This window comes from Chlamydotis macqueenii, chromosome 12 (genome assembly GCF_036417535.1).
Source record: "Chlamydotis macqueenii isolate bChlMac1 chromosome 12, bChlMac1.mat, whole genome shotgun sequence".
NCBI lineage: Eukaryota > Metazoa > Chordata > Aves > Otidiformes > Otididae > Chlamydotis > Chlamydotis macqueenii.
In genome coordinates this window covers 2,428,474-2,456,350 of record NC_141567.1, presented here as the reverse complement: position 1 = coordinate 2,456,350, position 27,877 = coordinate 2,428,474, and the positions used below count along the sequence as shown (strand labels likewise).

At 40.4% G+C, this 27,877-nt stretch overlaps 1 protein-coding gene across 3 annotated transcripts in view; it reads left to right on the top strand.

Annotated features, from left to right (window-relative positions):
• Positions 1-937: 937 nt before the first annotated feature.
• The window catches only part of MAP2K1 (mitogen-activated protein kinase kinase 1), a 35,156-nt gene continuing 8,216 nt past the window's right edge, over positions 938-27,877 (top strand). Inside the window, exons 1-5 of one of the 3 annotated variants that reach the window (XM_086757129.1) lie at positions 938-1,265; positions 16,909-17,119; positions 19,608-19,754; positions 22,935-23,012; positions 23,507-23,558. In XM_086757129.1, coding sequence (XP_086613255.1) covers positions 1,186-1,265; positions 16,909-17,119; positions 19,608-19,754; positions 22,935-23,012; positions 23,507-23,558 — 568 coding nt within the window. In that variant the 5' untranslated portion in view covers positions 938-1,185. Of the gene's footprint in view, positions 1,266-1,436; positions 1,630-13,400; positions 13,542-16,908; positions 17,120-19,607; positions 19,755-22,934; positions 23,013-23,506; positions 23,559-27,877 lie in introns of those variants that run through there. The other 2 variants (XM_086757130.1, XM_010126516.2) reach the window with 2 other exon arrangements.

The following is a 27,877-nucleotide window of genomic DNA, read 5'->3' as shown; positions in this document are numbered from 1 at the left end:
ACAGTCCCTGTATTCAACAGTTTTTTTTTTAATTTTCATTTTATCAATCATACTTTCTCAGCCATACATTCTTGCATTTGTATGCCAAAACGTGATAGAGATCTCCCGATAAATACAATTTTCTCGGTTATATTTTTAGGTTCACTAAAATAATGTAATTACCAAAAGCTAGGGAGACCCAAATGAGGGATGTAAGTCAGAACGTCACAGAAACGTGCACAGAAACCCCTGATCACATCAGCGTGTGAAGTGCGTGACCAGATCTGGCCATTCCGAGTAGCTGCAGCAGTGCTTTAACGAAAGCCGCTTGGACGTTTCGTTCTCGTACTCATTTTGCTATTTATAATTCACAGTTTTCCAACTGTAATCCTCAGTTTCCATTTTTAATTCAGGCATTTACTTTGGGACAAATTTAGCCGCTGTTAGTACCCCAACTGAGGCTTACGTTTTAATTATAAATACCGCCTTTTCCCCAGCGGGGCAGGCGAATGATTGCATTGGAGGGGAGATCAATGAACTGCTCCAGCACACGTCGTTCTCACAGCAGGGTTTTCTCTGCGGGAAACAGATGTCGCGCGTTGGAAGCAGCTGCTTTAATTAACTGCTGTGAGAATTCTCAAAACAAGAACCCAAAAAACTTTTAAGAGAAAGTCATAAACCTCATGAACCGGAGAGAGGGGGCTGCGGGCAGCGGCGGGGCCAAGCGGTGCCGATACCGGTACCCGGCGGGAAGCGGCTCCCCTGCGCCGCCACCGCCCCGCGCCGTGCGAGCCCCGCAGCTGCGGGCAAAGCACAGTGAGGGCAGGCCTTCAAAAGGGCTTCTCTTCCCCATAGTGCGCATGCGCCTGCCCACCGCGCTTGCGCACCGGGCTGGCCGGCGCCGTGCGCGCAGGCGCAGTCCCAAAGCAGGGCACATTTTGAGCCCGGGCAGTTTTCCCTGTCGGGAGGTGTCGGCAGGGAGCCGCTCCGCCGGGGGAGGCCGGCGCTGGGCGGGAGGGGCGGTGCGGCCGGGGTCTGGCGGCGGCACAGGCGCTCGCCCGCTGAGGAGGCTGCCCGCAGTCCGCGGGGTCCCCGGCGGCGAGGGGAGCCTCTAACTTTGCTCCGCTGCAGGAAGTCCCTCGAACCTGGTCGAAGTGGGGCCGGGGCTTCTCCGTCCGTTACCCTCTGCGCCGTCTGGGGGCGAAAATGCCGAAGAAGAAGCCCGGCCCGATTCAGCTCAACCCCGCTCCGGATGGCTCTGCCGTGAACGGGACCAGCTCCGCAGAGTGAGTGAAGCCGGTTGGGGGGTGGCCGGGGCTCCGGTGGGGCTGCCCGCGCTCTGCGGCCGCCGCCGTCCCGCGTCCCTGAGGTGAGGGGCGCGGCCGCTCCTGCCGCTGCCTTCCCGCCGCCTTCCCGCAGCACGCAGCGGCCTTCGGCGGACCCGAGACGGTGAAGCGGCACCGGCGCTGCCGGGCTGGCTTCTCCGTAAGCCGCCTTGCTTTAAACCGGCACGGCCTGGCTTCCAGAAAAATTCAGAAGTGTTGGTCCCTGGGGGTGCGTGCCCCCTTCGTGGTAGCTGCTGAGAGTCTCCTCGGTGGAGCAAGTGGACCGTGTCTTCGGCAGTAAATAAACTTCTGTCAGATGTGAGAGGTAAATAAGCTGGGGAAAAATAGAGGAAAAGTTGTATAACTCTCTTCTTGTAGTCCTTAATGGTATCTGCTGAATTCTTAGGTTATATAATTATCTAGTAAGTGCCAAATTATACATTTCCAATAGCACATTTCATAAATGTCTGTGTGGGAGGAATTCTGCTGTAAATCCTAGATTCGTAGAAAAGGTGTTTTGTTTTTCCTCCTCCTTGGCTTTAAACCAAACTAACGCCAGTTTCAGTAGACCTGTCAGTAGTCAGTGCATAATGCTGGGTATGTCAGTGAGTGCCTTTGGAGAAAATGCTTCTGAGCTTTCCTGTGTGTAATACAAACATTACACGGTGTAAATGTCTGGCAGGCAGGTCTAAGGTGATCACGGGTATACTGGGGAGAAGAAAAAAAAAAAGGCTGGATGTTGGATTGTCAGGTGTTGCCTGTGAAGCCTCCGTTGAGCTTATGGATCCAGGTGAGCACGGTGGCTTCGGTTACACAGGTACAGTGCCAGCACCTTGAAGTACTGAAGTGTTATAAAAGGAGTTTCTTTGAGGTTAACAGGTCTGTATTCACCACTTAATTTTTAGATTAAGGTGATGGACTAGTTCTTAACTGAGCCTTGAAACAGAGATGCATCTTGGAAGTACAGATTCCTGTCCCTGTATGGTCAGTTCGTTCTTCTCTTGGATACGTAAACTGAGCTCTGACGTACGTGTGTACCACCCTGACAGAGCGTACATGAGGCAGAATTGCAGTGAGACGTACAAGTCTTGGATTTTAAAGTGTTTATGTGTGTCATTGTTGCCACATTTTCAAACAGGCTCAGGTCCAATTTAACCACCCAAACCTGTCAAAAAAAAAAAAAACCCAAACAAATTAGTGTCTAGCAGCTCTGGCTGTGACATTTCTAGTAAACTCTTTTGATGATTAACTGAGAGACAAGCTGCTTAAAAGCTATTCTTTGGTAGGAGTTACTGATTGCATGTAAGTATTATGATCTGAATATTATGCAGCTTTTGTTCTGGATTGATGGGGGAAATATTACTTTTATATTTGCCTATATGGCACCTTCCAGTAGACTTTCTTCAAGGTAGTCGTGGATATGTTGTTTCAGTCTTCTGGGATCCCTATTGCATTGTAGTCTTGTTTTATAGACTAAATGTGGTATACCTATCACTTGCTTATTTCAGTACCTGAAGTTAATCACCAAATATGCAATATATTAAATATCATATTTCTTTACAATTTCTTCACTCAATAAACGTAATTAAATTGCTTTTACACGTCTGATACTCATTTACTTGTTGGAAACCTTTGGAGACTCGTGGGCGTGTTGAGTCTTGTTTACAATGGTGAACTAGGTTGGTTCATTTTCTGTTTTGTATGTTAATTTGTTTGGTATATGTGTCTCCTAGACTTTTGCTCTTTTTCATATGTTAAGACTTTATACTGAGCTTTTGTCAGGCTTACAGATGCCTCAAGTATTTTTAAAAGAAGTAGCTTAGTGAAAGTAAACCCAGCAACCTGTTGTTCTATAAACAGCTAGAATTAATTAATCATGGAAATATCTCCTCATCCTGCTAATATTAAATCCTCATTGTGAAAGGTTTCCAATAACAAAGAATAGTTGCATCAGAATTTGGAAACGTTTTGGGAATTAAATTGAAAACTATTTTGGTCTTTCTTTTCTTCAGCTGCAAGACTGTTTCTTTTTTTTTTTTCCTCTCCTGCTCTGTGCTTTTTTTTTTCCCCCTATCCTTACTGCTTGAGATCAACAGTAGAGGTGTTTGTCAGCCTGTATACGTTGTCGAATGTTTCAAGTATGCTGTGCATCTGCGGACTGCCATATTAACACTTTCTAAAGGTCTGTTTCTGGTTCACTGGAATTTTGGCTATGTGAGTCTCCAGTTACTCAGTTGCTTCCACGGTATACAAACCTGTCACTTTGCAAATGATCTTGGATGCTCTCCTGCTCTTTTTCAGAGAAGAGAACCTCTCAAGGGAAAGAATGAAAAGAGCTCAAGTTACTTAGCTGAGTAAAATGAAGATTCAGAGCGAGGTGATATGACTGCTGTCTGTAAGTGCATGAAGGAGCTAAACAGCCAAAAGGAAGGAAGTTATTTAAGCCCAAAGGCAATGTTGGCAGAAAATCAAACAAATATAGACTGGCCATCAGTAGTTGTACGTTGGAATTCAGAAACTTTCTAGCTGTCAGAGGTAGAAGGTTCTGTAACGTATTCTGATGGATATTTGACCCCAGGGATCTCTTGCTAGGTTTTGAAATATTGAAGCCTAATACTTTTAGGAGTGAGTACATATGATACTTTGACTTCCTGGCAGACAGGAAAGGGATGGGGAGGAAATGAAAGAAGAAGAGGGGTTGGATGATTCAGGATGTCCTCCTTTCCATTTGTATCTTGTCCTCTGTCTTCATCCTTGTTTGGTGATAGGTGCTCATTGACCAGAGTAAGAAAAAGCTTATAGCATGAGGTGTAGGGCTTTAAGAAGTATGCATATGAGGCCTGGTTCCCACTTGCATGACTTCTTTTTTTTTTTTTCTTTTTCCCTGGCAAGGTATAAAGGAGAGTTAGGGTCCTTGTAATTTAAATATATGTATACTGAATATTTTAAAGGAAACTTCACAATGTTTTTCTCTGAGAGCAGTATTTGTTATTTGTAGCACTTACTTTAATTATTTGTACAGGATATTGTGGTTCTCTCTGGGGCCTTACAAATCCCTGGCTACCCTGCTGGACAATAGAGACAACTTAATAAAAGATTTTTCCTATGCTGTGAGCTTCACTTCTGTTTTTGACACTTCCTGCTGAGAAGCAGTTGCACAGAGACAGTTGAACCTGTGCTGCAGTTCTTGAGCCCTGTGTTGCTTCAGATCATCAGAATGAAACCAAGATGTTGTGGGCCAGCTGCGGGTTTAATTTAGTTGTGGTACTTTTAGAGCTGCGCAGTTGTACCTGTGCAAAGATTTTGCAAAGAAAAGAGGGGGAAAAAAATAAGCAAACTTGAAAGAAAATTAATTAAAGAAATACATGTCTCTTGGCTGAACATGCTGCGATAGTTTACAATCTTAATAGCCAAAAGAAACAGAACGAAATCTCCGCTTTCTATTCCTTTCAAACTTCTGACTCCCTGTCCCTTTGAATATCTGGCAGTTGTTACTCAATTTCTAGGCTTCTCTAAATCCAAGCTATAATCAGAGCATGAAGTAGAAGCTCTAAGGAAGCAGGAAGGTAGTTTTCAAGACAATGTTACTTCCTGTAGAACAGTAAGTTGGTTTGGTTTTTTTTTTTTGTTCAAGTGAAAAGAAAGTTGCTTCATGTTATTCTTTAATTGAACCTTTACAAACAAGCAGAGGGAAGGGTCAAATTTATAGTGAGAAAGTTAACTGGATATAGTATGCCAATGAAGACAAGGTACAGCTGGTTTTTAGGTTGCTGTAGGTAGCCCATTAAATGCCAGTTAAGGGCATGTGTGACAGTATATACAAACTGTGCTGGGGCAGAAGTTCCACTGTCTTGTCTCAAACAGGATTTTATATTGCGGTGCATATCTTAGGCGGTGTGTGTGGTTTTGAGGTTTGTTTGTTCGGGGTTTCTTCTCTGCCCTGGGTGAAAACATAACATTAAACAGCCACCTAACTGTTCTCTCCCATGGCAGAACAGAATTAGGGCACTTTATTGTTCCCCAACTTTGTTCTCTGCTGATTTCTTTGACACATTGAGTCTTACAATGGCTTATCACCAAATACCTCAACTGCTGATGTTATTAGTACACTATGAGCATGTCAAATTTGTACTGATGTTTAAATACTTTGATTTCTTAAAATTGATGTTAAATGAGGTCCACATAGATGTGCTTTGTTTTAAAATTCAAAACAAATATCTAAACATCACTAAGTTACTTAAACAGAAGAGGCACTTTCTGTACATCAGTTACATTTGGATATGTCTACGAACTAATTGCTCTAAAGCCTTACTTTTTAGCTTGACTGAGTAAGTAAAGACAACTTCCCTGTCTCTGGCATTATAACTTGAGCCTTCCAGGAGAGTCTTATATTTGATTAAATATAAAAAAAAAGAAAACTTTTTTTTTTTATTGAATGCCCCTGACTTTTTTTTTTTTCCTGTTGTATAAGCATTCACATTGAAAAGGTGGTTGGGATTGAAGTGTCTTTTTTTTTCATGTTTAAAGAATTAAAAAAATATACAAACTGTGTATGTGTTTTAGCAACACCTGCTATCTCCCAAACCAAGCCTAAACTGTGATCTCTGCTCTGGGAAGACCGAGCCAAGCAAATCTCAGACGTGGCATAGCAAGGTATAGTGTGAGGGAGAATGAGCAGAGTAAGATTACATTCTAGATAAGGAAAACTAAGGACAGTATGAAAGAACACTTCTGTTTTGTGTTTAATTAGGTAAAAACATAAAACAAAAAAGTAGAACATGGAATTTGCATCTTCCTTTAATCTGCTGTAAAGAAGTAGGTCTTTGAGAGGACTTTAGGAAGATACTGTCTATAGGTCTTTACCACCTTAGGAACTGCATTTCTTTACAGGACCGTGACCTGAAAGAAAGTCTGAAGACAACCTGTTCTCACTCACATTATCAGCACGGTGCTGTTGTTATTGGTGCTCCTTAAGCCCATAATGAACAGGTCTGGATTTTCTTTAAGTCTTAACTATTTAGTATCTGCGTGCCTTAGAACTGTTCAAACCAAAGAGTAATTTTGTAGAAATGGTTAAGTGGCAAATTCCAGTCATAAGCTCACAAATTACTACTGCAATTCTTAGCCTTTTCTTGTTTTTTTTCCTTGCTCTTTAAATTGCGTTAAGCAAGCCCCTGAACAGCTGGCACGACCTCTGAGTGCAACTGCCTGTATTTGATTGTCAAGGAAGAATTTGAAAATTATGCAAAACTGATTTGAACTTCAATTTGTGTTGCAATTTGCAAAACAAATAGTTGCTTGCTTACCAGGCATCTTGCAATTTTCGTGGTTTTATTTAATATCTTTCTCAAGGGAACTTCACTTTGGGCTTTGTAGGAATAAAAGACAGTCTCCCATCATCTGTAGTGTGGGGTTTTTTGTTGTTTTTTTTTATTTGTTTGGTTGTTGTTTCTTTTTTGTTTCAGGTTTTCTGGTCTTTAAGTTTGCCTTGTGAAATGGAGTGGCACAAGGGGAGCAGCAGAACCAGTGGGCTGTTTCCCAATAGACGTGGTTCCAAGTGTCCTCCATGGAGTAATTTTTTGGTCAGTTTTCTTGGATGTGAGTTTAGATTAAGTGGAAGGAAGCGTTTCACGGAATTGTTAATTTTAATGTTTGCTGGGTCACTTCTGCCTTTGGTTTGGGAGGATAATTTTCATTGTTTTTAAAATAAAGTCCCTGAGGAGGGGCAGCCCCTCTATGCAATTTCTGTAACGTCAGTGGAACTTTGTGCATGTGTGGAGTGCTGTGGAAGATTAGGTCCTGGAATTTTATGTCTGATCTGGCCAGATTGTGGTTGCATGGAATATGTGTGTGGAATTCATGCAAGCTTGTAAATATATTTATGAAAAAAAAATAGTAACTTTTTTTAATCCCTTACTAATGAAGGATTAACAAAGCTTGCAAATACACATGGTATGAGAGAATGCATTTTAGGCAGGTGATCATAAATGCTAGATAATTTCAGGAAAACAGAGTCTTTTATTATTCACTAAATGTTTCAAATTTGGGTTAAAACATACTCACTCATAGCATTCTCCTTAAATGTGCACGAGCCTGGCATACTCCTTCGTTAATTTGTAGTATTTTAATAATACTTAAGAAGCAAATAGAACACGTGATCTGTTAAATAAAATAGTGAAATTGAGACTCTGCATCTCCTTACTAACTTCTTCTATTAGTTCTGGATGTGTGTGCTGAAAAAATCTACAGCTAAGTAAGCATACACAAGTGGTACAGAAATTAATGCAAGTGGCAAATTGGCAGCTTTTGGTTTACAGCTGTGGATGTGGGAAAGATTTTAAGACACTTAAAACTGAGGTAACAGTAAAGACTAAGTCTTTACTTCCATTTAAGCATAATCACAATAATGGAGGCATACTTTGATTATGATGGTGTTATCTTTGCTAAAAAAGCATAAATCAGTTTAGGAGAATTAAATAAGAACTGGGTGTAAAAATGAATGTTGTTGCATTCCGACGAGATGAAAGGTAGTGAAAGCGCAGGCTGTAAATGTGGATCCAGCTGCTTTTCCATTTGTCTTTTAGAACACCAGTTCTGCAGATGTTACTAAGGTGTGATTTCACAATTCAGCGCGTGCAAGATCCTGCTTCTTCTGAAGGCCTGTCTTTGCTGTGTCTGCTCCTTCCTGGTGCTGTTGTTCTCGTGTCAGCTCTTAGTGAGCCAGGTGTGCATGCTGCTCTGAGAATTTGCCCCCGAAGAAGCCCAGATGAGTTTTCGGGGGGCTATCCTCTTGTGCTCACAGCAGCATTGATGCAGCCACATGGTGAATTTCATCAGGGAAATAACCTGGCTGAAAAAATTGCGGTATTTTTAAATTTTTAAATGGCTGTGTTATTGGAGTAGGTTACTTAGGAATGAATGGCTGGGGGCAGAATGAGGCAGAGCCACCTCCTTTGGCAGGAGCCCAGGCTTTTGCAGGATTAAGTGACAGTGCACTCAGAGCCTGAGATACTATTGAGATATGTTGAAATTCAGTAATTACAACAATTTCTGAGTACCACATCTTTTAATTGAATGGTCTCAGGTTTGTCTCAAGAGGAACAGGTTGCCTCTGAGACCTTTCACTGTTATTTAGTAGCTGAAGAAGGCTTAAAAAAAAAAAAGGGACTAGGTAAACCTGATATGTAGCTGAATTATTTATTTGGCATAACAGCAGTGCTACAGTTGTTAATCTGGGCAAAGGTTCTTTGCTTTTGCACTAGATTAAAAAAAAAAACACAAACCAAAACAAACCCCAATGTGAAAACTGTGGGGAATTTATGTGAGACAGGGAATATATCTGCCATTTATTTGAGTGGATATTCACTAAATATTTGAGTTTATACAGGAGAAACATTCTGAAATGAATTGGGGAAGGAATTTTCTTTTACGTATGGTAAATTTAGATGTTCCCTTTAAATTATTAAGTGCTAAATTTTCCAGTGTAAAAGTTCCCCCCCAGCTTCTTGCCTATGTTACCCTTTTTTACAGCTGCATTTGTTCTCCCATCCTTGCCCTGGGGATTGCCTGGGCTTTATAAAGTGTACAGATTTCACTGCCAAAACACAAAAATGTCTCTTTGAGGAAGCAGTGTTAGTTGGCAACATCAGTTTCTAGCTTGCTGAATTTTTGGGGAGCGGGTTCTTTCTTCCAGAGAGATTTAATTTTTTTTTTAAAGGAAGTGTTGTTTTGTTTGTTTTTTTTTTTTTTCTGAAGACTTACTAATGTGTTGCTGGAAACTAACAATCGGATGATTTCTGATTTGATATATGTTCGGATATATGTTCAGATATATTTGATATATATTAGACAAAATCTTGGTTATACTTTGGAACAAATGTGCAAGGCTTTCGGCCAGTTAGTGCCCAGAGGAGCTGAACAACTGGGAAAGACTAGTTCACTGGTCAGCATCACTTTGCACACATCTGTTGAGAAGCCATTGTCATCCCGAGTCTTGTCTGAGCAGCAGAAGATTGAATTCCAGCGGAAATTCTCCCTACTGACAGCTGAGGACGCGTCTTTCACCTGGATTCAGTCATGTCACAGGCATCCAGCAGCAGAAGGAAGTATGCAGTGGTATGCGCCCTGACAGGGTGTCGCATACAGGAGGAGTAAGAATGGAAGCAGATTATTTTACTTTACAGCTTGAGAAGCAGGACAGAGATACTCCAGCAGTGTGTGCTGCTTTGGGTGAACTAGTATTTTCTTAAAAATCTGCTTTGGGGCTTGTAAAACTAAGTGTTGAGACTTCCTGGCAACTCTTTTTTTTTTTTTTTTTTTCTTTTTTTTTTCTTTCAGTGTTTTTTACAACTCAGCGTTGTTCTGTGCTTTCCTAGAACTTTTTTCAGTGTGATGGGAAGATGAGTCAGCACATTTAACGTAGCAAATGTAACAATTGCACAACGCATTTGGGGGGGTGGGGGGGGAAGAATATTCTGTCTGGATATAGATGTGTGTGTATTTATATGTGAATATTTTGGTATGTGTTGCTACAGTCTATACATGTATTAAGTAAAAATTATTAATTTCTTCCACTAAATGGCTACACTGGCAAATGTTCTGTGTTTTGCCATCCGTCCATTTGAAATACAGGCAAGGATCTAAACCTCCCATCCATGGCTTTCTCTGAATCTTGGTTACAGAGTTCTTTGTATGTTTTCATCTGCACATTCTGGCAGTTTTCCTTCCCAGTCCCTGATGTGTTAACTGCAGCTTTTGATGGTTTGTCCTTCAGTACTCCTTGCTCAGCTCTTGCACAGAAGGCATCTCGGTTCTGATCCTGGCTTTTCCATGGGCCTTGTAAACTGATCCTGTAACTTCATCTTTTTTTATTGTTGTAGTGTCTCTCAAAGGCTGTGTATCTACTGCATAAGGGAATCACGAAGATACTGTTACCATTACTATTGCGCATATTTATCCCTTGTTTTTATCATCAAACTTAACTCATAGTTCAGAGACATAAAACAATGGAAAAGCAGGACTTGTGTAAATATACGTGTGGGCTGATGATAAAAATTTTATAACTTCTGTTTATCCTCCGTGTTGTGTTTTATACCTGATAAATTCCTTTTTCTGTCCATAAGGAACTGTTAATTGCCCTGTGGTTCTTGTGTTCTGGTTGTGTGTCATGCTGGCTAGGAAAAATCAGTGGTAGGTGCATAGATACTTATGAAAGGGAGATGGAGAACTTGGAGTTCTGGTTCTAGAGATTTGGTTCTTGAATTTCTTAATTTGAGATGGCGAAGTTAATTTATGGCAAACTTTGAATTCAGTGCTGCAGCAAGTCCAGAGGAAGCCTTTTAACTGACTAAAAAAAACCCAACCCAACACACAATTGCACTGTTTAGCCACAGAGCTAAATAATGCAGAAGGGGTGCCTGAGCCTTGCTGACGGCTGCTGCTGCCACCCAGGATCGAGGGCTGTGACTCCAAGTGGTGGCTGGGAGCAGCTGCCAAAAAATCTGGTAGGAAGAGGCACCCAGGACGTGAATCTGGTATCCATCTCTATGTGCCACTGCTTGCTTCTGTGGCTTTACTTGCTTTGGTGAACTCTTGTCTTCAATTCAAATATGTTATTTGGTGTGCTTTGGCTTATTTAAGAAAAAAAAAAATAGTCTGAAATGTTTAATGGAATGGTGGTTAGGCTAAAGCAAAGAAGGGAGGATGCTTAAAACAAAGATACCTACCCAACAGCTCAGCCTATAGGATTTTTGAAGTTAAGTTGTCCCATTAGTTGGAGACTCAACAGGAGACTTGAGGTCACATTGTGTATTTTCTTCTTTAATGTACGTGCCTTTTTCAGATTTTCAGATGTTAAAACTCATGCTGGAAATGAGCAGGTGTATAGTAAAATTGTATATCCCACCTAAAGGCAATGGTGATTTATGAAGGACCTCTAACATGTTGCAAGAATTTAAAATAAGCGGAAATTGAAAAACAGTGTGTTTTTCCACAACATTACTCCTTTGCACTTATGGTGAGTTTGGATCTCTGAGTTGTTGTTTTAACTGCGAGTTTTTTAGGCTGTGCTGGAGGTAGCCCAGACATAGAGCCACCTGTGCAGTAAGCGATGAGACCACTGTAATTACTTTAATCTTACGTGGTATTCTCTGAACTGTTCTTTGTTAAAGGAAAAGTTAAACAAAAACTTGTCTTATTGCCCGGTTTTGGCACAATCATGCAAAACAGTAGTCTGTCTTCAAAACTGCAGAATGTCTTCGTGTTCCTAATACTTTATTTCAGCTCCCTGATTGAGGTTGTTCATGGAAGTGATGCAGAAACTGCCTACTGTCTTCTCTGAACTGACAGTTGTGTAGGCTTGGGGAAAGCATTACTGTCACTGTTCTGGAAAACAACCCCCAGCCTGTATCCTCGTGTGACAGCAGATCTGAAAGGGAATGTGCTTCTTCATGCTTCCACTCATACTAATTGTTCAGCTTGCAAAACTGATAGTAATAACTTTGAACAACTATTTGACAAATTACTGTTATTCTGTCAGACTTTTTTTTTTCTTTTCCCCCCTCTACCACATTTTTTTTTCTCCTCTCCCTAAAGTAGACTTCAGGGTTGAGTACAGCTTTAATGCAGCCTTTAGGGTTGAGTATGTGATTAACTTATCACTAATGTGAATTAAATAAAATTCTCAAGGATTTGGAGTATTAGTAGTATGAATTAAGAGTAAGTATTTCTTTCCTGGCTTTGTTATGACAGACTAAAGACAGTATTTCTCTTGTTACTGGTTCAAAGAGAGCAAGTATGCTCTGAAACGTTAATGCATCTCTTCCAGGAGTGCTTTCCTCAGTGCTGGGGTAGCTGTCCCCAAATGCATGAACCGAAAAGTCTCCTCTTGCCTTCTGCCCATCTTTGTGTGTAGGGTGAGAGCACTCTGCAGAATCTGTTACTGCTCCCCGTGCAACCTGCGCGTAGGAACGCAGGGTTGCTCGGTGTCCCCTAAGTCACTGATGCGTACCTGGTGAAGTGATGGTATTTGTGACGTATCTTGTCCATTCAGGAGTTTGTGGATAGGATCATGTGCAGCTCTGGGACGCAGAGTACAGAGTGTTTAGTCCAGCAGTAATTAGATGTGTTGCTGTGCACTTTATTTTGTTTTTATTACCACCCAGTGTTCTCTTTGTCTGAGCATTTGCTTTTGGCCATTGTCAGAAGGGGAGGTACCAGGTAGGGGAGACAATTCTGAAGGTCTTAGATGGGCTTCTGTGCAGGTGGGGTGGCTTTGAGTCTGAAAAGCTCCTGGCATCTGATTCTGTGATCCTTCTTGGAAAACCTTTCTCACCTCTGTGATGTTTGACAAACTGGGTGCAGAAGGGGTGGAATGGGGGTTCTCCCAGGGTGTCAGCTTGCAGTTCTCTTCTGGCCTCTAAAATGGGGATTTTTACTAAGTGTACGTGGGCAGGAGTAGAGGTGAATTTTCTCAGTGTACATCAGAGTTGTTGATGTTTGGGGTGTGGCTTTGTGTGTTTGGTAGAAGACTACACTCTGAAGTTCTGTTCTGCTTTATTTTTTAAACTTTTGAGGATACTGAAGTGCTGTGTAACTAGAAGGACGCTGCACTGTCAGCGTAATTCCTTGAGTACCAAAAGGAAGAAGTAATGCTGACTTAATAGGAAGAATCCTACTTGATCAAACGTGGGCAGAGATATTTCCCCCTCCAGAGCGCCTGGTACCTGCTGCTGCATTTGGAGGGGGGAAGGAAACAGCTCCCAGAAAAACTTGTCCTGGGTGGTTTTGTTTGTTTGTTTCACTCTCCATTTGGTCTGGAAGTTCTTGTAATAATTGTATCTGAAGTCCTGTGGTTAAGTCACTACGCTTTCTACAGTGGCATTGTCTGCTAGCCACACAGCGTGTGTACCCGTTTCTGCTAGCTGGGTAAGAATGTATTTATTGATGAGGTTCTGTGAAATTACACTGTTTCTTTAACGAATGGAGAAAACAGCACTGACCTCCCTGTGGTTTCATTCAGATGATCACGTTACGAAAGCTGGATTCTTTCCCTAGTGCAGAATGTTTAGTGTGTGCTTGGCTTTAGAACTGATAGCAGTAAATTAAATTATAACCTGTTGCTTTAGAGTAGTGCTTGGAACAGTGAAACACTGAGGTGGTTTGATTTCCTGCTTTGATGGAACTCTGGCAGAGGCGTAACGCTGTGACAGTGAAAAAACAACTCCAAGACTGCAGCAGGTAATGGTGATGAATTTTAATGGGAATCTTTGTCTCTGAAAAAGTTCTATATAAGATTGATTAACTACTGGCTCTCCTTCTGGAAGCAGACATTAGCGTGCTAGCATGCTGCCACTTTTACCTACTGAAAAGCTTCCCTAACGTTTTTGTGGTGTCCCAGTGATGAACTGACTTAAATATTCCCTCTTCTGTATTTGTATGTGTTGCTTTAGTTCCATTTGCAAAGCTTTATATGCAAAGATTTCCTTACCCACCTGTTCCTGTACGTGCTTTGCGCTGCAGCTTGGCTGTGATGCTTTTGTGTGGTGAGGGTCCAGATGACAGTCACCGTTGCCACTCAGGGCAGCAGTTAGAGTTCAGAACTGAAACTATCAAACTCCTAACTCCTAGAAATACTGAGAGTAGATTACTGCCATCAGCTTTGATGACACAAATATTCTTCTTTAAAATGCATCTAATTACTTTTGCAATTGGTTAGTATTCAGTGTTGCATGCGAAGGACCGTAATGAAAAAAGAATTCAGTTGTGTCCTTATGTCTGTCATTCAATTACTGTAAAACTAACTGGAGATGTTACTTGTAATTAAGTTCTAAATAGTAATTTTGACAATACATTTGTTGGATTAATGTCTTTCACAAAAATCTTCAGAATAATTTACTTCACAGTTAAAGAATTGGTTCTGAAAAATTCAAGCGAGATCTGACAACTTTGTTGCTGTTACTGTCGTGCATGTCACTGCAAGTAATGAAGGTTTTACCGTTAGAGCTTAGAACATTCGAGTGGTTTTGCTGGTGGCCACATTCTAGATAGATGCAGAAAGCTGGTATGCTGAGATTTGAGATCGAAACATTTTCATCTGAGAATCTTTGGAGTCTTCTGACTGGTGTTTGAGCAAGGACCCCAACAATAATTTATACTTTCAAGTAAGGAAATGCAAGTATTTCAAATGAATGCTGAGTTTATTAAGACTGAAAGGAGCAATGTAAAAAAGAAAAATAGCTTTGTATAGATGTTTATATAAATGTACATTAGACTAACATGATGTGAGAAATGCTATCCTAGCAATTTTTTTTTTTTTTTACTAAAGCATCAACATGACTGAGTGTTTTGTTTTATCACACTGGCATTTTGTCTGCTCTGAGTCATGTGCTCAAGCATCTCTGTGTTGTCTCCAAACCCAGTAAACCTCTTCTGCTTGAGAGAAAAAAATGAATAGCTATTTTCTTCAAAACACGAGCTACGTCTTCTCACAATAGTCGTCATCTAGGGTAAAATACAGAGTTTGCGTCCAACGTTCATTGTTCCTGAGTTTATTGTAGGCAAGTAAGAGGTACTCCAATTTTTATCTTGTGTTCAGAGTGTAAGTAGAGCTAGTTCAGCTGTGTTCTAGAAAAGACACAAATTTGACTTCAGGCTGGGATTTGTTTGCTTTACTGGGCATGCATGAGGGGAAAAAATAATCTAGTGATTGTTTTGCTTTCTGTCTCGTATTTTAGAAAATAGATTTCAAAAATGTCTCTTTTTCAATGGTTCATCTTTAAAATGGAGTCTGTGATTCAGATTAACGGGAATGTTCCTATAAGCTTTCCTTATTGACGCTGGGAAATTTCTCATCGCAAATGCTCTAGGATATTTATTGTATGATTATACTGGTATAAAGCATGATACAAGGACAGAAATAAGAGTATGTTTCTCTTTGAAATTGTAATATCTGCACCAGAATGAAATTATTTTTATACTAAGATAGAGACACTTATGGTAGCGTAACTACAGAAGAACAAGTACATGGACGTTTACTGTGTGAGACTGTTCTGATTTTGAACAGCACTGCCAAATTACATTTGCTCAGGGTGTTTTGTGAAACTTGCTCGCTCATGTTGCCTGGTAATCTTATGCTTGGACTGTTAAAATGTCAAAGCAGCAGGCTGAACAGAACTCTCCTTTCCATCAAAGGTCTCATTCTGTTTCCTCTGTTTAACTCTTTGAAGCGTTATCACTTTCTAAGTTAGCTTGGCAATTGCATCCTGTGTAATGCATTTAAACTGATAAATGAAGTAGCAGCGCATCAGTGTTTAAACTTCTGGAGTGATTGTGTAGTAAGCAATAGCTGTGAATATTAGTATTTTTATTTGCCTTGATTAAATGTTAGATGCAGTCAAACAGGTTGTTATCCTGCCTGCAAATGTGGAGTCTCTAATGAATGAGTTGAGGGTTTCATCTTAGAATTCTGCCTTTTTGTTGAGTCTGGGAGTTGTGTCATTGTTTCTTGGAGAATTGACCTTGTATCTGCTCAACTGACCAGCACTTTGCACAGCGTGTTTTGAAAGTGCACGTTCTCTGAAGCGACAGAAATCGTTTTCTTGATTATTGGTGAAATCTAACATTTATTTTTCTTTTTTAAATGGGAAGTGTTTTAAGGTCTGAAGAAGTAAATATTGTTCTTTAAGTTTCTCTTTCTAGCAACACCGTGTTCCCTGGGAACATTGCATTAAATTTGGCTAAGCAAAACAGGTGTTTACTGTTAAATATTTGCTCTTGCAGCTGCTTATGTTGCAGTTGGTAGCAGGAAAAGTTAAATGAGCTTTTAAGTTGTTATATTATCAGAATGAAACTTTTTCATAGGATCTGAAGTTATTTAGAAAATAATCTTCCAGGGAAACTGAACTTCTATCTGTAGTCTCAAATTTTACCACTGTTTAATGTTTTGTATTTGTATTTTGTATAGTTTGATGTTAAACCTAGATTTCTAGTAGATATGCCCTCAAATAAAAGAAAAAGTAAGCTTACAACCTTTGGGCTCTTTCTTTTCCCCAGTTAAACTACAAAAAAAAAAACCCACCCAGACAGACAACTCTTTACTGCTATCTAGCATAAGAAACTTCTGAATGGATTATTAGTTATATAGTTGTGTGAAAATCAGTAGATAAAGCATTTAGACAAACTCTGTAGGAATTTACAACACAATCCTTGAAAACGTGAAACTAAAAATAGCGTGGAGTGGTGTGCTGTGATTCATGAGATCTGTGATCATAAATGCTGAGTCACTAAGCCACTCCTGTAGGTAGTGAAACTTAACAGCTGTGAGTTTGGACAGAACGTCAAAGGTGAGGAAGCTAGTTATCATCTCTGTTGTTTACGTCATGGTTTAAACCATGGAATAAAATACTGTTTACTTAAATCAGGGTTCCAATAATATGTCTCTCGTGGGGGTGACTGTACAAGTCACGTCCTTCTGGATAATGTGTATAGGTGTGAAAATGTAGTGGATTTAATCTCTGACCTCAGCGCTCTATTCCTCTTCCTCTTGCAACACTGCTGGGTAAGCTCAGACAGCTTAATACTCATCTGTTCTCTCTCTGTTGTACAGGACAAATTTGGAAGCACTTCAGAAGAAACTGGAAGAACTAGAGTTGGATGAACAGCAACGAAAGCGCCTTGAAGCTTTCCTTACCCAGAAACAAAAAGTTGGAGAGCTGAAGGATGATGACTTTGAGAAGATCAGTGAGCTGGGAGCAGGAAATGGCGGCGTGGTCTTCAAAGTATCTCACAAGCCTTCTGGTCTCATAATGGCAAGAAAGGTGAGTGCCTCAAAAATAAGGAGCTTAGGGATGATTTTTGTCAAGGAGATTGTCTCTGATTAGAGTGTTAGAGAAATAACTGGTGTTGACACACACAAAAAAGCTATTGAATGCCAGCTTCCAGGGAAGCTGATGCCTTTCAAAAAGTAGGAAAAATAACATGCTTATTCTGAACTTCACATTTTTTTTTTTTCAGAAATGGTGTCCCATGTGTTAGTAATGATAGGATAGACATTAATTGCTCCTTTTTTCATATTTTTCTTTTCCCATTTTGACAAATACAATCTCTTCAGCTGGGTATATATCTTTCAAAGAAAATGTGGCAGATATACTAATGAATAGAAGGCCTAAAAGAAGTTACGGAAAGGTATAAATTAGGGAAAAGTGACAATATCCGTATTCTGGGCCATAAGTTTAGAGGAATGGAAAAGATATGACCTGTCCTACGATCTTCCCTTACAGCTGCAGGCCAGAAAAGGGCTTCTGAATGATACTGGAAAAAAAGAGAATTAAAAAAAACTGAGTATGCATTGGAGGGGAATGCATGAGGGAATGCACTGGAGTACAGGGACATCTCCTGTTTTATAGTTTTGTCATGGGGCGCAGGTGGCTTCTCTGAAAAAAGGTACTTGTCCTTGTGGTCGGAGTATTTTTCAATGATTCAGCTTCAGGCTTTACAACTAACAGCAGTTGTGACCTAGTTTGTAAGAGAACTGAGACTTTTTTTTTTTAACTTCATGTTTTAATTGTCATTTGGTTTATGTGAGGAGCTTTCACTTTCTCCCAGTATCCCTGGGAACCAAATACAGTAAGGGAAATGCATCTGCGGTACTGCCTATTTCTGTTCGGGTTCCTCATGCCTCTTCCTTCCAGGAGGGCAGTTCCTTGCACAGATGATGCTTGTTAAGAGGCAGTGTGTCAGGACATATGTCCCTGTGCTTCAGGGGGTGAGATGGTAGGCAGGCTAACATGGTTCATGGGAAGCATAACCTAGCCTTTGAGAAGGGTAAAACACAGGTCATGCTGGGCCCATGCGAACTGCATGAGGTTCAACAGGGCCAAGTGCAAGGTCCTGCACCTGGGTGGGGCAACCTGCAGTATCAATAGAGGCTGAGGGATGAAGGGATTGAGTGCAGCCCTGCCAAGAAGGACTTGGGAGTACCAGTGGATGAAAAGCTGGACATGAGCTGACGATGTGCGCTCGCAGCCCAGAAGGCCAACCGTATCCTGGGCTACATCAAAAGCAGCGTGGCCAGCAGGTCGAGGGAGGGGATTCTGCCCCTCAGTCCACTTTGTTGAGACCCCACCTGCAGCACTGTGTCCAGCTCTGGAGCCCTCAGGACAGGAAAGACATGGACCTGTTGGAGAGGGTCCAGAGGAGGCCACAAAGATGATCAGAGGGCTGGAGCACCTCTGCTGTGAGGACAGGCTGAGAAGGTTGGGGTTGTTCAGCCTGGAGAGGCCTTATAGCACCCTTCCAGTGCCTAAAGGGGGCTGATCGGAAAGATGAAGAGAATCTCTTTAGCGGGCCCTGTTGTGATAGGACGAGAGGAAATGGTTTTAAAATAGAAGGAAGCATATTCAGACTTGATATAAGGAAAAAAATTTTGATGAGAATGGTGAAGCACTGGAACATGTTGCCCAGAGAGGTGGTAGATGCTCTGTCCTTGGAGACATTCCAGGCCAGGTTGGACGGGGCTCTGAGCAACCTGATCTGGTTGGAGATGTCCCTGCTCCTTGCAGGGGGGTTTGGATGAGATTGACTTTCAAGGTCCCTTCCAACCCAAACCATTCTATGATATATTACCTAAAATTTTATTTCCATAATATATCTTAACCTTGCCTTTCACAAAAGAAATACACTTCTTATATTGTATGAGATGAACAGTCTAGTGGAACAAGTATTTAATGCAATCTCCACTTTAGATGTAGATTCAGTTTGGAGAGTTTTTAATTTGAGGTTCAGCTCATTCCTTCCAGGAATGTTTTACAAACACCTGTGCAGATATCTTTCAGCAGCTGCTTCTGAGTCAGTATGTCTCTGACACGTTTCCTTTAGACATTTGTTCATGGCTTTGCTTCAGTTTCTGAACTATCCATACAAACCAGGTAAGTGAACAAAATGGGCTGGAACAAAAAGTTTCTGATGGAGAAGTGTTCTGTGAGAAGCAGAGATGGAAATCCCACTTCTTCACAGATGCTGGTGTTTCAACTTTCTCATGCGGTATTGTAGTGTTTTCCTTTCCCTTTGCCACTAAGAAAATAAGGATGGTTTGTTTTACAGTTAAGTCATAGAACACTTGTGGTTGGAAGGGGCCCCAGGAGGTCATGTAATCCAACCTCCTGCGCACAGCAGAGTCAGCTACGAGATCAGAGCAGGCTGCTCAGGGCCTCATCCAGCTAGGTATTGAAACCCTCTTTGAGTGACCTGTTCCTCCTGAATGGCACTCTGCCACTAAGAAAGTAATCAGAGTGGATTATTTTACAGTTAATTCATCTAGAGATCAAGCCAGCTATTCGAAACCAGATCATTCGTGAGCTGCAAGTTCTACACGAGTGCAACTCTCCATACATAGTGGGCTTTTACGGAGCTTTTTACAGCGATGGAGAAATCAGCATTTGCATGGAACATATGGTAAGTACATACCAATCTGTCTTAGCTTGAAAATATTAACAGACCATTAATGCAAAACCTGAGTGTCAGCAGGACTCAAGTCAACAGAGTAGACCTTTCTGCATTAATAAAGAGTCAAATACTGTGTTTCGGATTTACTCTGCAAATCTGAGGCTGGGACTAATATGATCTGTTTTATCTTTCCATTCTCTGCTCTTCTGTAGAAGTCTAAGCTTGTAGCCTCCCAATTGCTTTATGCATGGTCCTTTTTGTTTTATTTAAAAATGTTTACCCAGTTCTGCTACTTAGACACCTATTCTGATTTGGGTTGAGTTTTGGTTTTATGCACAGTGGACGAGATCGCTCTGCTAGGACAGCTGTCTAGTCCTTGGTAGCTATGATAATGAGAATCTAGTTTACTCTTATTTAAATGAATCCGTATTTTGTCTAACTTTTTTCAAGTTTTACAGAAAATGCAAACATAAAGAATAGTGCCCAGGAAGTGAATGAGCTCAGGAGGATCTTGTACAACTTTTTTAATGCCAAAAATATATTTGACTGTGTTTCATTTTAGTATAAAAGTACACATTCTTCTCGACATCTGTTTGCCTTTCTCTAACCATATGGAGCCAAACATGAAAAGTAAATTTTCAGTAGTTAAAGGTCAGTCAAATTTTTTGCCTCACTTGCTTAGTAGAGGATGTTTTTAACAGTATGAAGTACAATAAATCTGAAGACCTTTTTATTTCTTCCCTGAAAAACTGGGGTGGTTTTTTTTGGTTTGTTTTTTTTTTTTTTTTTGAGAGAAACCTTTTTTTTTCTGGAAAGTACATGTGATTGTTTTAATGCTTTTCTGGTCGTCTTTTACGGAAATTTTTAGAAGAAATCGATGGTTGCCTAGGAACGGGTGATCATGATCCAGTTTTTAAGCATGTGCTAGCTGAATGGAAGGTGCGCATACCCCAAAATATTATAAAGAAGTTAGTTTCTCAAAATTGAAAACAATAATGAAAAATGGGAAAATAGATATTAAAAATGACTGGGCGTTGTACTGGAATACATTATTAAATGTCACAAATGTGCACATCCACAATTGCTAAAAGGGCGTGTATGTTAACGCATTTTGAAAGAGTGTTGATGTTGATATATAATTAATTGTAGAAATAAAAGGCCTAAGGAATCTCAATGTATTTATCAGTGAGAAAATTAACAGCAGCGATTAGTCCCTAAATTGGGAATTATATATCTGACAGCAGACATCCCTTCAGTTTGAGAAGGCGGTATCAAAGCTGGTGTTTCAGTGCCGAGTCTGGTCTAAGTCAAAGTGGATACAAGATCTTACACGTAGAACAACTGATCAGTAGGCTATGAAGTAAAGAAGATGAATGATTTAAATTGAAGTCTTAATTAAGCCATTAATGCAGATCATTAGGTGGAAGTTTTTGGTCTCCTTTTGGATAAAAGATTAGATGTCTTTTTTTTTTTTTTACATCTCTTTCTTTCAATTACTGCCAGTCAAAATTCATATTTTTAGCAGAGAGTTACAAAACATGTATGAATATGAACAAAAAAATGGAGTTGAAAAAAGCATGGAACTTGAAGACTTGAGCGTTTGATATTTTTAGATACATAAATTCAGAATCAAGGCATAACTTTGCTTAGCAGTAGGTGTTTAACAGGCAAAAGAGTTGGAATCTGCTCCAGAAAGACACTGAAGGTTATAGTCAACACCAGGCAATGGAATTGCATTCAGCTTCTTCCAGGATTGCAGCTAGTCCATAGGGAGAGGGGGAGAAAAAAACCCAACACCACAGGTGTTTTTCTGTATGAAATCTTTGTTAATGTACTGATGTCTCAGCAGAGGCAGCTGTTCAGAAATGCAGAGTGGTTACGCAAGCGATTTATATAGACTTTTTTCCTATATTTTTAATCAAGTGTGATGTATGTGGGTGCGTTTTTTGCAAAAATACATGCTCAAATAAGTATTTATATACTTTCTCATAATAGTTTCAGATTTTACATATGCTCTTAGATTTTAGTATATAGTTTTAGATTTTATATATATTTTCTATATTCCAGTAATAAAACGTTGCATTCTAGCTTTTCTGTTAACACGTGTAAATGGTGATGAAAACTTGCAAAGGATGGGTTAAAGCAGAAGGCAGCTGCTTTCTCAAGTTGAATTTTTCCAGTACTCAGGACAAAATAAATGCTGATCTGGACAACAGGATATTGTTTTTTAATGGGAAAAATAACTTTCTAATTTCTTCTTTGATTATATATTCTCTGTTCTAGAGAATCTAGAACTCAGGCAGAAGCCTATTGTTGAATCAGTTGCTAAAAATAAATAGCATTTTTTACAGTTTTCCTCCTCAGGAGCTCTTAGCAACAGTGGAATATATTTGACTCTGCTGGGGGTGTGTGTGCATGCAATCAATTTATTTAACCTGGTAAGATTAGCAAGACCGTTACTTACCTTGAAACTTTAAAAACATTTATTCTTATTTGGTTCTCTGAGACCTGTGCTAAATCAACCCTCCATCCTTGGAAGTTGACAGAGTCACCCTGGATGTGCAGAACTAAGAGGCCAACGTTCTCTGTGTAGGATCTCATCTGGGAGGGGATCTGGGTTTAATTATGGTCATGGAATGGCACTAGCACACATGATCTTCAGGAAGACAACTCTGTCTCTTCCAGTGTGATGGCAATCTTTGTAAATCAGGATCACAAAATCTTCTATGCTTCTTCAGTTCTCATATTGTCTCTGGAGCAGGGAGAGAGTATCATGTGATGACTGGGACGAGAAAAAAAATGCATGTTATTGCACTTCCATTGGTCTGGAAGTGACAGAAACCTGTAAAATTTCTAATGCTTGGTCAAGAGCTGGTCGTGGACAATACTTCCTTAACGAGAGCCAAGCCATGGAAATACCAGTATGGAGCATCATTGTCTGAGGTGTTTATTTGAGCGGACACTGTTACTGGCCAAATGTTTGTTTAAAAAAACCCCATAAAACTGGCTAATTCCTACAAAGAAATTACTTATTTTTTTCCAGATATGCACAATAACAATATTAAAACAAACATGAAAATCAACATTTTTTTTTTTCCCTCACCAACTTTAGGCTTCAGACTACAATCCTGTTTAAAATGCTTTAATCAAATTACTCTAAACCTTGACTGTTCAAATATTTATTATTAGGATGGCGGCTCCTTGGATCAAGTGCTGAAAAAGGCTGGAAGAATTCCAGAGCAGATACTGGGCAAAGTTAGCATTGCGGTAAGTGTGTTCGTTGCTCTCAAAGACTGGAAGTGGGTACATTTGTATCTCGGTGTGGTAATGCCAGATCCAGGAAGCTGCCATTTCAGGACTGAAGGATGTGGGAGAGAGAAACATTACCAGATTTTTAAGTGTGTTGCTTTCTTTTAAAAAGTAGTCTTTTGTGCTTGGTAGCTCAGAGCATTGGAATGAGTAACACATTCTGTTTTGTTTGCTTTGATTTTCTGCTTTTGTATCGGCTGATGCTTCTGGATAAGACCAGAATTAACGTTTCATTAAAAAATTTTGAATGTTAACTTTTCGTTTCTGTTGTGCAACGAACTCTGTGTGCAAAACTTCCAGTAAGGGATTGGTTGATTCTGTTTTTTTAGTCTAAGCTAGAGGTACAGATTAAAACAAAATATTGATTTTTGCAGTGATTACACTGTGGGATTTATGTTATGTTGCATTCAATTCTTCTGTTTCATAATTTTTTAAATTTTCTTTGTCCTTAGGTAATAAAAGGACTCACATATCTGAGAGAAAAACATAAAATAATGCACAGAGGTGAGGTAAAATTTTACGTTGTAACTTTTCTTAAATATAATTTTTATTCAAGTTAAAATATGTGCTTTTTCTATGATTGTTTCTTTATGGTTCAGTATGACTGGTGCAGAGGGTTTTTCTTGAGTTGTGCAAAGCAAGCATTTTTTTAATCCCAGTCACTTACTATAACTATCATGTGTCTTCAGTTTCTGCTATCTTACTGCAGGATGAGAGGAAATGCACTCAAGTTGCGGCAAGAGAGGTTTAGATTAGTTATTAGGAAAAATTTTCTTAATGAAAGAGTAGTCAGGCACTGGAACAGGCTGCCCAGGGAAGTGGTGGAGTAACTGTCCATGGAGGTGTTCAAAACACGTCTAGATGTGGCACTGCAGGACATGGTTTAGTGGACATAGTGGGGTTGGGTTGACGGTTGGACTTGATGACTTTAGAGGTCTTTTCCGACTGTATGATTCTATGATTCTACTTTGCTTCTGATGTTACTGGATTTCAGTAGACCAAGTGCATACAGAACAGTTTAAGACTGTTTTCTTGGGCTATGCAACCTCATCATGGAACTCTTCTTAAGATAAGAGACTGAGTGCTCTCTTTGGGTAGAGAGTGGTGAAGGTCTGTACGTGTAGCTGATGGCAGTTGAGGATGGTTAGTGCAACTGAGATTTCAGTATTATTGTGGGGCAGTGAAACAAAGGACTTGCAACATCACCATGGGGCGGAAATTCACAGGAATGCCTTCCAGGGTAAAGATTCTGTAAAGTGTTAATTTTTCTGTAATTACTGGCAGAAGCTAGCATGCAGTATTCTGGATGCAAGAGGCTGCTGTTAGCATTATCTGTCTGACCTGAAAGAAAATAATAAAAAATAAATCGGCAAAACTTGAGTGATGCATTTACTCAAATTGATCAAGAAGGAATGACAGTCATAAGGCGCTGCAAAAAACCAAACGGAATGTGGTAGCTGCTCAGTGTGAGGTTCAGCTTAAACTGTGTCCGTGCACAGATGAATGCTGGGCTAACTCTGACCTCTGGGGAAAAGTATTCACTTGTCATTACAGACACCTCGAGGAAGAGGTCGTTAGGGTTTATTAGGGAAGGAATGGAAAATGCAGTCTTTTTATAGGCTGTTAGCTCATCTGGAGCGCCATGCTTTGTTTTGGAAAAGGCGTAACAGGAATTGCAAAAATCTGAAAGACAAACTGGTAGGATACAAAGCAGGCACAGAAAAGGTGAGGACAAGCAGTGTGACTGTGGTAGATACTTTCATAACATCTCCTGTTAAAGAAAGATGTTATAACAGGAAATGGTACTTCTGTGGTCCTACTTACCTTTGTGGTTAATACCAGAAGGCACTAAATGGCAAGAAGAAATGTCCTTTAACTAATTACAAAGTATATTGCTGCAGGTTGTTAAGACCCACAAATGTTTTTTGCTGTGTTTTGTCTCTGGATTAATGCAAAGCCTATCAGATAATCAGAACATGAATTTGAGTTCATTTTGAGCACAGTGTGGAGTCTAATTCTCTCTGGAAAGTCTCCTCTTGTGTAGAAAATGCTTTGTAAGATTTCTGGACTCCAGTTGCAGCCAGCAGCTGTAGAGTAGGAGGTGCTACACAGCAGTTGTGTTATCACTTCCAGATTATTCTCATGAGATCCTGCCTTGGGAAACTGAAATGGATTTGGAGATATCAATAATGTGTTGCAAGACAAATAAGTTCTCAAATGTTTGGCTACTCAGTAACTTCCACACAAAAGAAATTCTTGTGTGATGGTGTTGACATCATGTCTGGGGCCACCTTTCTTTCAGCAGGAACTGGGTTTGTACCAGTGGGACAGAGCGGGACCAAGGCAGCTGAGACATAACTTCTACAGAGATGACAAGAAATCCTGGAAACTTCTTGGTGTTAACTAGCTCCCTGTTCAGTGGCATGTATCCATCTCTCTGGACTGGCTAAAGACTTTTCTAGAATTCCAGAGCTCTGTTTCTGGGTTTTCTGGGATGATACATGACATGTCCTTTCATTTTCTTTAAAAGTTTAAATACTTCACTAACATAACACACTTGGTCTTCCTTTCAGAGTTTGTCTTTCTTGCAAGTTACCGCATACATTTTGAAGGATGCCTTGGCATTCCCGTTCCGTTTGGCAATACAAATCTCTGGTTTCCAGAGAAACTGCTTAAGTGCTCAGACACTCTGGAGTTAAAATAGCATAGCATGCTGCACTTAGAGGGGTGGAAAGACAGCAGCCTTCCACACATCACGCTCTGAGCACGCTGGGCGCCTTGTGAGGAAAATGAAAATGCTGAGGGAAAGGCAAGCTTTATAAAAAAACTCCAGTGAGAAGTCATGATTTGCTGTGCTACTGCAGGAAAGGTACAGTGTAGAATTATCAGATAGAGAAACACCGAAGGTAGAAGTTAAATCTTCAAAAGACCAGGTGGATTTTAGAGCAGATGAGATGCTTATAAAGAGTGTGTAATTTGGTTCCCTGACAGTGGAGTGCTAATGCTATTTTTTGCCATTTAATTATGAACATGAAGAATTAATGAGCTGTAGAGATAAGCGAGGATTTATGTCTCCGTTCTGCACTGAAGTAGTAGATGAGTGTAGATAAGCAGTACAGATCTATAGGCCGTGTCTGTAATGTGTGCAGCTCTGCAGTGCTTCCAGCGTATTTTGCAAACGTTATTTTTTTCACCTTGCTTTTACACAGGACTTCAGGTACGGATTGCTGTGTAGCTGGGAATCTCTAATCTCTGCTACCTGCTTCAGTGCACTGATGTCTGCTTGGTCTTGTTTGGGTTTGGTGGTTTGTTGTGGTTTTTTTTTTTAATAATTGTAAACTGATAGGCCAAGCTTCTAGACTGGATTCTTCTTTTTCATTGTGAAGGGTGCTTGTGGTGAGGTCTCTACAAGTAGTCAAAACTTCCACAAAGGAGGTGGAACATGCAAAAGGTTCAGCTGTCTGCCCAGAAGGCCTCTAAAATCTCTTTACTGAAGCCCTGCTCTGAGTTAGCCGGTGTGTAATGTTCTGTTTCCTGCCAGGTAAACGGCTCCACAAGCTGCCCAGTACCTCTGCTGCTCCTACAGGAGGAAAATCTGTTGAGGAGACCAATGTCTATAAGCCAGTCACTTACTAGGGGTGGAAAATTAATAGTAGTACACACAGAGTATGTGCCCATGTTCTTCTGTTTCCATAAGGAGGAAGATTGTACCTGGCAAAAGCTGCTGGGATCATCTTTGTGGCAGAAGGAAGATGTACACAGGCACAACTTCTGCTGTGTAAAGACCAGGGAGCAGTTTGTGGTAGATCCCTGGGTGGGTTTTCTATGCGCTGATGCTTGCTCCAAGTGAAGTGCACAAGCTGTAGGCTCGCTGTGCTGTAGCTGAGCTCAGAAGAACTCGTGTACACGCAAATCGTCACAAACGCTGTTTCCAGCGTGCCTGGACAGTTTGAGTTACCTGGAAAGGAGATGTCAGGAAGCAGGAAATGTAGCCACACTTTCCAAAAGTAGATAACTGTATTCAAGCGTTGTTTTCTTCTTTAAAGTGGGCTGGGGATAGAAACAGCTAAAATACAGTTTTGTCTCTGTTTTCAATCTCTGAGTCTTGTTCAGTGAGGCATAACCTTCTGCATGGAGATATTTTTCCAGTGATGAGGAGGCACATTAGTATCGTCTTTCCAGTGCCATCCTGCTGATATCGCTAGCTAAGGTCAGTTGCTCAGTCACTGGAATGAAAGGTACCTGGACTGGATTTGTGTTTAAAAGTGAAAAGCAAATGAAAATATTCTACAGACTATAGACTTCTGGATCTGCTCGTGAATAGCAGAGGCTAAAGTTAAGGTCTGGTGGGCTGGGCTGCTACTTCTTCAAAACCCATTTAGAGTACCCTTTTTTCTGTGGCATTACTTCACAAATGTGAACTGTTGATTACTTATCTCGATAATGCATTGGTAATGACGAGCTAAGCAGCAAGATACAGCAAAACCTTCTTACAGCTATAAAAGAAATACGAAACAATTGTTCCCTGTACCTTTGCATTCACAAATAGCTGTTATTAGTTGCTTAGCTACCAGTGACCCTTATTCTATTTCCATTTAGAAAAAGTGATGAATTAAAAACCATGAGTGGGTTCGATCACAGGTGAACGGTCTTGAAGTATTTTAAATGCAGCATTTTGATAATAGGCTAATTATTTTTTAGAGCTTTTTAAAAAAAACCTCAACAACCAAACAAAAACAAGACAACCCCCCCAAACCCAAACAAAACCTGGAACAGCAAGACCATGCTCCAAGAACTGTTTTGCTGTAAGATTAATTATATTT